The sequence below is a fragment of the Pholcus phalangioides genome, unplaced genomic scaffold (genome assembly GCF_987345545.1).
Source record: "Pholcus phalangioides strain wild (caught in Gottingen) unplaced genomic scaffold, Ppha-v1.0 ptg000024l_1, whole genome shotgun sequence".
NCBI classification, from domain to species: domain Eukaryota; kingdom Metazoa; phylum Arthropoda; class Arachnida; order Araneae; family Pholcidae; genus Pholcus; species Pholcus phalangioides.
This window is the reverse complement of record NW_028301616.1, coordinates 14879266-14889421: the sequence shown is the minus strand read 5'-3', so window position 1 is coordinate 14889421 and position 10156 is coordinate 14879266. Positions and strand designations below refer to the sequence as shown.

The window sequence follows — 10156 nt, the reverse complement described above, 5'->3', positions numbered from 1 at the left end:
CGTATAAGAAATCATAATAACTGAGAAAAAGAAACTTATCTTTTCCAGATAGAAGGAAAAGAAAGATAAATATGGAATCAAGAAGAAAGAGAAGGTAAAAGAAAAAAGTTCGATAAAACATGTGGATGAATTTTTTACGAACACCTGCCGAATTCTTTGGCTTAAACAGGTACATATTGCGTTCGGTGATATCGATATCATTGCCGAAGGGAAAGAATGCAAATTAATGCTTTAATGTTTTCAGAATTGCTGAACAAAAACATCTAAAAAATGGGCATAAATTCAGAAATATCCGAAGTTTATTTCTGTTTGAAAATTCCACGCCTTGTCGAGCTGCGAAATCGAAACAAAGGCAGGCGTTTTAATCCAAGACCCTCGCTATGGTCTGGAAATGTGTCAAGCGGGTAATTTTAATGATCTGGAAACGAGCCATCGGGCCGCTTAAGGGAACTGTTAGTGTGTCGCAGGTCACTTGAGTGGCCCGTTATACCTTGTCTCGTGAAGATATGTCAAAATGAACCAGTCCTCTTACCTTGCCAAGCTTGGCTGACGATAATCCAGAGAGATTCAAGTCGCAATTACGTTGTCAGAGACCAAGTGTTTGAACGTATGCTCCCAGAGTCGAGAAGTGCCCTGAATGTGTGAGCTGGACCCATTTTATCGAACCCCTTTGACGATGGCCGTCGGCAAGATGACTCAACTGGATGTCGATGCCTTCCTTGTACGCGAAAACTGTGACGTAAAGACTGAAGCCGTCGCATCGACATCCGTTCCATGCAGCAGTGTGTTGTGTGAACTGTTGCATTTTTTGCAGTGTCCTGCAGAGCAACTCCGAACCATATGTGATGATCTCAAGCAGTTGAAACAAAGTCAGTGCTTTTCGACTTTGCTGTAAGTGTGCTGCAAGCCACTCAAGTGATCTCGAAGAGTGCCGCGGATCACTCGGAAATGTGTCGCCAGCCACTTAAGTGATCGGTAAATGTATCACATGCCCCATCTAAGTGAACTGAAGTACTGCCGTGGGTCACTCAAGTGATTGCTCGAGATCGCTTAAGTAATCTGGGTATACGCTGTTGGCAGCTTAAATGCTCTAGAAATTTGCCGCGAGCCACTGAAGTAATCTGGAAATGTGGCACAGGCCACTTAAATGTGGATTCGATAATCTTTCGTGGACCACTTGAGTGGGTTGGTTATTTTTTGCGGGCTACATTAAAAGATTCCGAAGGCCATATTTAGCCTGCGGGCCGTGGGGTGAGCATGTATGAGCAACCATTTCCGAAACCTCCTACTACACTTTACCACAGTCTTGACTCTATCGCCACAGGGGTGATTTACTACCATTATACCCCTGTTGAGATGGCTGCGCTGAATCTTAATGTAGACCTTAAAAAAACTGCGCATTTACGTAAGTTTCGTAATGTGTCTGCCATGTAAATGTCTTTTAAAGAGGAAGCATATGTCCCTGTGGAAATCCTCAGATTTTTCCGCCATGCAGGGCCGTAACTAGGCTGGGGCAATCGGGGCTGAAATTTCTCTTTGCGGTGTTCAGGAAATTGACTGACCTGCTCGGAGTCTTAATCAAAATCCCACTTTTGGGAATAACTGAAGCGTCTTAAGGCCGGGATTACACTATAAAAGTTTGATAAAAGTTCTTTTATAGAACTTGAAAAACGCAACCAATAATCGCACCGATTACATTCGCGCAAATGCAACCGATTGTCTTATTGGCTGCATTTTGTAGGTTTTATAAAAGAACTTTTATCAAACTTTTATAGTGTAATCCCCGGCTTAAGGAGGGAGAGATGACGTCAAAGAGAGACGAACCTTCTCGAAATTTGAGTCCATCGTGATGCCCACACGACCTGCACAGCAGTAAAGCCTCTCACACGTACGTTCTTATCTAGGAGGTTCCCACTGAAATCAGGCTTCCCTGAAACAGACACATCCACAGCAGGCAGGCAGACTTTCAACACGATACTCACAAAGATAACATGAAAATACAAACACTTGACATTTTCACTTCAAAATATGGAAGTCAGGTGACAGCACCAGCGAGAACACGAAACACACACAAGCCCAACTCTGAAAACATAAATACGTTAGAGCCACGCACATACTCACGCACAACACGTTCCTGCATATAACCAATTCGTTAGAAATTCCTCAGCTCCCTGATCGTGATCCGTTGCATGCTCCTCCTCCATCCGGAATCTACCGCTCAATTAGGGGCTCATTAGGGGAAAAAAATCACATACTTCCCCTCCAGCTGCAGTTATAAACAGCGCCGCCTAGCGATGTACAATTGTCTTTCCGGTCGGGGGTTCCTGCGCTATTCTCGATCCTTTTGATGTTTTCTACCTCCCCTTAAAGTTTGAACATCTATTTTCGGGTCACCCTGTACGTACGAGGTGCATGCACGGTTAAAGCAGTAGCAGCAAAGACATCCAAATAACCAATCGTTGACGATTAAAACAAAGCTTTATTGTTCAAAATCAGTATTTCAGCACCACAACTCTCCTGGTTTCACCGAACGGATGTTCATATTTTTGAGCTGTTTCGGAGCGTCGCAGTACACGTCCAGCGCCCGGGGCGAAACAGAAGCGCTCGTATTCACGATCCACTTGACGCGGCAATCACACACCAGAGGGTTCCCTGAAAAATAATAATAATAATACGACAATAAGATTCTTTTGTCTCAAATCTGCATGTTTACCATAGACCAGGTTCTCAGACTTTTGTGACCCGAGGGCCCCCCCCCCCCTGCACTATTAATGGGGTTAATCTGCGGTTCCCCGGAATAGTTTAATACAGTAGTTTCTTAACTCATTTGTCGTGGCCCAAACTTGGGTCACAGTGGCTTCCGAGGTGGCTCGTTCAAATCCACCAACAGCCAGGGGCTCTTGACCCAAACTTGATTCGAGGGAGCTTCCACGATGGGTCATACAAATCCACTTGCAGCAGGAATTCTTGAGAGCTATGGAATGTATTACTTGGGTCGTGGCCCCAAAATTGCTTTGCTAGGGGGTTTGATTCGATTCTTTGGCAAACTTGATTCGAGATTGGTCGTACAAATTCACCTATAGCCCCAAGGTTTCTTGAGATATGGGCCATGACCCAAACTTGATTCTCTGGGGCTTCTGATATGGGTTATGAAAATACACTTACAGCCGGGTATCCTTGAGCTATAGGTCATGACCCAAATTTGATTCGCTGGGGCTTCTGATATGGGTTATGAAAATACACTTACAGGCGGGGATTCTTGAACTGTAGGTCATCTCCCAAACTTTATTTGCAGGGGCATCCGAGATGGATCGTACGAATCCACTTACAGACCTGTTATAAATGCACTTATTGAGTCACTGGTTTCACTAATTTCTAAGAACAAACAGTCCTATGGGTCGCAAAGCTGACCTGGTTGTTTTTGATTCATGGCTGAAAAGGTTGAGAACCGCTAATTTAGTTGATACTGTGCATTCTTGAAAAAAAACCTTCAATACATAAATAGACACACACACACACATTAATATCTTCAGCTTGCCGCGACATTCCAGGCAAAGATTTGCGACGCCCCCAAGGGCCACGATGCACACTTTGGGAAATACTGTCATAGACCCACGCTAATCTATTGAAAGCAAAATGGCTTACTCTTGAAATCGAAGAGAATCAGCTTCGACCAGACTGGCTTGAAGACCTCTTCGTCGAGAGTATGGAATTTGTTTTTGCCCAGGTGGAGCGTTGTTAGATACGGCAAGTCCTTGAAGACGCCCGCGGGTAAGGCCTTTATATTGTTGCCACTGCCGAATGCAGAAAACACAGATTAAATATTATTTAAGAGTTACAACAACAAAAAATGTTTTTTTAAAGATTACTTAATTTTTCCACACTTATACCTTAAGTCGAGTTTGGTCAAGCTTCTCGGCAACATTCCCCTCTCTATGCTCTCGATAGCGTTGCCCGACAGCAGCAGCATTCTCAGTGCCGGTAGATTTGCGAAAGTGCCGTTCGGGAAGCTCGTCAATTCGGTGTTGCCCGTCATGAACACGCGTTGCAACGACTTTATGGATAGTTGATCGAAGCCTATCGGGTACTCGATGTCGGACCTGACGACTTCGATGGCCTCCAGCTTGCGCATGTCCTTCAGCTTGCTCCAGTCCCAGCGGCCAGTGTAGGTGCAGTCGGCGATGCTGATTCGCCGCAGCGTGTCCTCGAGGCCGTAGAAAGCGATCTTCCTGTCTGTCAGGGCCGTCAACGTTGTCTTTTGGATTGTCAACACCTGATGATGAAGAAATAATACTATTTTTAGATATTTACTCACGCTACCTCCCCCTCCGCCCAGTGCCATCTTAACGTGTAAAGCCCACACGGGCCCCGGGGGCCTCACAAAAATGAGATATTGTTGAAATTTTCGAGGAGTATGCATGTAAATTTACTTTACCTGGTATGGCCTCAGAAAAATCACTTGGCCCGGGGGACCCCATGGTGCTCTTCGGTGCAACTTTTTAGGGTGCCTACTGAAGGGGAGGGGTGATTTTTTTTTATCACTAAAATATCATTCGCTTACACTTGAAAAATGTACAGAACCGGCCCAGATGTGAAGACTATTGTTAACGATTATTCCAATGCTGTCCAGTCACATTTCCAAAGCAGAAGCACGAACACGAGAACCCTGTCACGTCACCAGACTTGTCGCAAAGATCCCTTCCCACAAAACTTAATCAAAGCAGAAGAGCCGGGTGAAAATTCAAGATGTGCAAATCGTAGCCAATATAGATTGATTGAAGAAGTCTTGTGCAATATACGATAGTGATACCAAGAGGCTTGTGTAGCTTATGTATTGCCTTACAAAACAGACGCAAAAGTGGGTGGGGAAATCTTGAAATACGCAAATCATAGCTCCTACGTAGGGTGTACGATTAATATAAGTTCATTCCTGGTTTTTACTGTTGCTTAAGCCAGGGCCACGTTCATGTCAAGGCTAGCACAATACTTTCCAAGGTTGGTCGTCGACAAGTAGTGCGGCCGCTCCACCACTAACTATGATCGTCAAATGTTAGAGGATGGAAAGTATATTAGAAGGCTACTTTACCGTACGCCAACTCCGGTCATATATCGCCATACGGCAATTTCCAACCAGAGAAGTTGGGTGGGAAATGAAGGTTCCATCCATCGGTGGTCGCCCCAGGTTCGGTAGGTGAAGAACTTGCTAACATTCTATGCCTGGATTCGAACCCATGGATCTTGATAGTAACCTTCATAGTGGATGGCGAGCATCTTACCGCGGCACCACTCGGGCGCAATTGCAGAGACTAGGGTGAACCAGTCTCTGCCGTTCGAATTGCTATGGCCGGATCGATCAGGTTTCTTTCAGAGCCTAGGTAGAGATCTCCCAGGCCACACATTGGTCGAAGAAAGCCAACAGTCATAACACGAAGTGTTCTGGAAGCGAATATTCGCCACGGAATATCGGACCAGGCGCCGTTTTTTGCATCGTGGGAAGAGAAAATATTGGAAGCAAATATTTACGAATGACTATCGGACCAGGCTTGACACGACTGTGGCCCTGGGTTTGCATAAAGTTTTCATTGTGATGTTGACACTGGTGGATAAATTACTATTATTGAAGCAGTTTTACATCAGTGACTAATCGCCGGCGGAATGGCTTTACGAACGTTTTGGACACAGAAGAGATTGAAGAAAGGTTCAGGTCCAATTTCATCTTGTCAGACTTTCGTGCTGCGCCCTCTATGGACTAAATTTTTGTACCAATAAACAACACCCCCCCCCTTTTTCGTATGAATAACTTTTTCGCAAGCCTCATTCGAATATACGAAATCCTTCAATTTTGATGAATTTTTAAATAATTTAAGAATTTATGGGACAGCTCCGTACTTCTAGCTTGGCAGGGGCCTCGGAACATATCTTTGCCCTGTGGGCCATGGCGATAGTAAGAATACCCTGCCCTCTACAAGAATTTTAGGGCCTCTGGTGATAATTTGGTGCTACTCAATCTCTCGTATATTCAATTTTATCTAGTTCCGTATCTTCTGTTTTGAAGGAACCGTGGCCCGAGCAGTGCCGTCTTCACGCATGCATGGCCCACCCGGGAGCCTCAAGAGAAGAGAGACCTCACGAAAATTAGATCCGGTTGAAATTTTCTATGATGGCCTCCGGAAAACCAATTGACCCGGGGGCCCATGATACTCTTAAGACGGCCCTGGGCCCGAGCACTTTTGACCACTCACAATAGTTTTTGCGCTTGTCGCAATTTCACTTGTAGTAGGAAGAGAAAGTCCATCGGGGCTCTAAAGCTGGGTAGTATATTACTAACCTACAGAGGCGGATTTACGATTCTGCCGCGTGTGGGCTGCACAGGTTTTCCCGCCGTTCAACCATTCTGGTCTGATTATCGGGACCATCCATTCCTCAAATTTGCGTCCCTCGGTTGTTTAGCTCCACACCCCTATCTCTAAGTCACTCTTTTAGTCACTCATATGTTTGCACATGTTATTAGTCACTCATATGTTCGCACATGTTATTAGTCACTCATATGTTCGCACATGTTATTAGTCACTCTTCTGGTCGCTAGACCTAGTTCCTTGCTTTCTAGGTCACTCTCTTGGTCATTCACATGCTCGCACACGCTCTCGGTCACACTTTTGGTGATTCAATGACGTAGTCACTCTTACTGTCTACTTCACTTTTTTTCCAATTTTGATAACGTGGTCCTCACGTATTCCCAAGAGATCTATAGGATTTGTCCAGGAAATTCGTTAGTATTTGTAGACAGACATCCATGCACAAACCGGGATTTGAACCCAGACCCCGCACAGTCAGAAGCTAGATCTCTAACCAGTAGACTGCCGGCGAACGTTCTCACTAACATCTTTCAAAACACTCAAGGTGGCCCATTTGGTTACCCTAACGCGCTTGTAAATACTCTAGATCTTGAACTGACGTGATCCCTTGCTCATTCACATGCTTCCAAACACTCTTTTAACCACTCACAGACCTGGTTCCTTGCCCCTCTTCGTCACTCATATGCTTGCAAACTTTCGAGGTCTCATGTTTGGTCAGTCACTGGTCTAGTCTCTCACTTTGTAGGGAGAGTCGGATGCCGCCTATGGGCTATGTAAATTTTGCCACCTTTCACCCATTTCTCGCCACAATTTTCTTGATCATTCGTTCTTCAATTTCGCCGCTCCTTCCAAGTAGCTGCCCTGGGCTCTGCCTGCTAACCCCCCCCCCTCCCCCAACTTTAAATACGCTTCTGCCTGTGTTAGAAAGCACGTTGATTGGCAGCGATGCACGATATTTCTGCGGCACAATTCTGCCGGTATTTAGAAACATAATTTTTGGCTTATCTCGTAATTGTGATTGAAACATATGGTATAATCTTGTACTGTATTACACAGTATAAGATTTTCGCTTTTCAGATCGTTAAAAAGGGAGTTTTGTTTTAACTAAGACAAGAAGAGAGATTTTGACCTCCCCTCCCCCTTAGAGCCGCTTACTTACCTCATAAGTAGCGCCTTGGAAACTACCTTGGTTGATGAATCTGAGCTCGGAATCGCTGATTGCGAACTCCTCGGCGTGGTACTTGTTGGTGCATCGTATCACGCGATCGAGTTCGAGTTCCGTGGTCAGTCCCGTACAGGTTATCCTCTTCCCGTAAGTCGCGTCCGAACATGCGCACGAAGTGCTGGCGCTTATGCTCGGACAACTGACGGCTCCGGAGACATGGAAATTAGCCACCGAGAAACAAATCGAGACGAGCAAGAAGTACAGCTTCGCGTTTTCCATGTCTGTTGTTTCCGTGCTTCCTCCAGGTTTTCACAAATAATAATGGCCGTGGTGAAGCCGATAACTTATCTATTCAAAAAGAAAAAAAGGACAAGAGGAGGAGGGGGGGGGGGAGCAGATATGATAAAATTGGAAAAGAAAAGAATTGTCATGGAAATTTGGCCTGATACGTTATCCTGTTTTATTCGTGGCTTCCTCTTTCATTTTAGCTCCAGTTTGTTTCGAATTTTGTTAAAATTGTTTTGAGCCGTAGATGGCGTTTTGCATATCTCGAATCTCGGCATTATAGATAATTTTCACTACAGTGAAACCTCGATGTAACGATACTCCGCTGACCAAGAAAAAATATCGCTCTAGCGGAATTATCGCTTTATCGAGATGCAACATTTGTCACACCGCCAAATTTGTGCTGTTGTTGGCGCTTTTTTTTGAATTATCGTCGTTAAGTAGCACCATAAAATGCATTTATAAGTATTCATCATAGGCGGAGATGGACTTGGGGGGGGGGCACGATGATGATGATGATGTCATTTCATACATATGATCAGTCGACTCCCCTTTGACGCTGGGAGAGCCCCACGCCCCCCCCCCCATCTCCGCCCATGGTATTCATGCGCAGCAAAACTTCCAATTGACCCTTAGAGCAGCAATAACGAAATATCTCGTCTTACTTGATGCACTTTATATTCTGGTAATCACGAAATATCTCGCTTCCTTCAATACCCTCTCATTTCGGTAATATCGAGCTCAGATAGTTTTATTGGTGGCTTCATCTTCGAGCATGTATTCATTCCCCCCCCCCCCACACACACACACACACCTGTCGATCATTTGCCAGTGGGTGGAGTTGGCTTTTTTTTGTTCAAAGTTTGATAACAGAAGGAGAGAGGAGCAGTGTTTCCCCCCCCCCTTCCCTTCGGGGTAGTATTGGAATATGCGCACGTGCAGAATAAATAGTAGAAATAAAATAAAAGTGTTTCTCTTCCTTTTATTATTATTATTATTATTATTGTATTATTGGTTTCGGGGAGGGGAGAACAATATCATCGCACAAAATCGGGGGAAAAAATTGAAAATGGCAATTTCTAGAAGGTGTTTATGATTTCTACTGTAGCAATTGTGTAATGCGTGTCAGGAAAATTTTAAAAACTGCTTAAAGGGTTTATTAGTTGATTGATAAAATTCAGTCAGTTAATTAATTCACTCTGTGAAGCTATAGTGTATTTTCTTCCAAACCTAGACAACCAACACCATCTATAGCAGAAGGCCTCCGCGTGAAACTCGGGACGTCACTGAAGGTGGTCATCTCACCTATAGCCATTGGATATGGCTATAGCAGGCCGACGCATGCGCCATCATCTTCACCTTTCCCCCCCCCCTTTTTTTAAGTATATCCAATAAGTGCGTTAACCTTCTTCAGTGACGTCACGAGTCTTCTGTTATAGATGGTGTTGGCAAAACTCCGGTAGCATCGCCATGGACAATTTACTACCGAATGAGTTGTGCCGGAAGTATGAGTGCGCCCCAACCCACACGGGTAAAAGGCTTATATCCCGGGAGGGACAGAGCCCGGGTCGTGTCTGGTCTGACGGAAGTATGAGTTTGTGTACCCAACAGTCTGAGTGCGTATATAGTTTGTGTCTCAGTGCTACCATCTATATTTCAGAAGTGAAGTGTAATGATTGAATATTTGTACCATTGTAGGCCTGCTTCTCTCTCTCTCTGTGTGTGTGACGAGACTTCTTAACGGGGAGATTCGCTTGCATTCGCACCTTGAAGTTAGGGACCACAGACAACCAACTTTAGCCGACCACCACTGTGACGACGGTGGGGTTCGAACCCGGCGGAACTATGACCAGTCGACCACCACAGCGGCAGCTATCGTGTACTACGCAGAAAATAGCTTCACGGAAACTCTATTAGTGCTTTCAAAGAATAGATACCCCCCCCCCCCCCGTAGTACAAAATGCCACAGTTATTACACATTCTCGGGAGAAAAAAAACATATCGAAGGTGATTTTTTGACGGAATCCAGTCAGTTCTGGGTTTATGAAGTTAATTCGCTCCTGATGTCTGTTCGTAAACCGAATTGTTCGCAATCCGGAATAATGTTTCCCGTAGGAATGAAAGTGAAATAGCAGCCCAAAAATTCGTTTCTGAGAGTCCAAAGATTTTTAGTGTGAACTTTCATAGCACAGCACCTGTGCATATAACCGATGTTGACCATTAAACGAACACTGAAAAAATTACCATAATTCCGGAAAGAGATGAAATGAAAACGATGCCATGGCAAAAGTCTGGTTTCGTGAATGTGTATCATCTATAATCTCAGTGTCAAAGCCCCTCAAAATCTCCG

General features: G+C 44.7%; 1 protein-coding gene across 1 annotated transcript; it reads right to left on the bottom strand.

Annotated features, from left to right (window-relative positions):
* Nucleotides 1-2459: 2459 nt before the first annotated feature.
* LOC149068818 (oplophorus-luciferin 2-monooxygenase non-catalytic subunit-like) lies at nt 2460-7855 on the bottom strand. Its single transcript, XM_089251099.1, has 4 exons — nt 7516-7855; nt 3891-4273; nt 3646-3794; nt 2460-2652 (listed from the first exon to the last, which is right to left on the bottom strand). The coding sequence occupies exons 1-4, from the start codon at nt 7798-7800 to the stop codon at nt 2501-2503; spliced, it is 969 nt and encodes a 322-aa protein (XP_089107225.1). The 5' UTR covers nt 7801-7855; the 3' UTR covers nt 2460-2500.
* Between the last annotated feature and the right edge of the window lie 2301 nt (nt 7856-10156).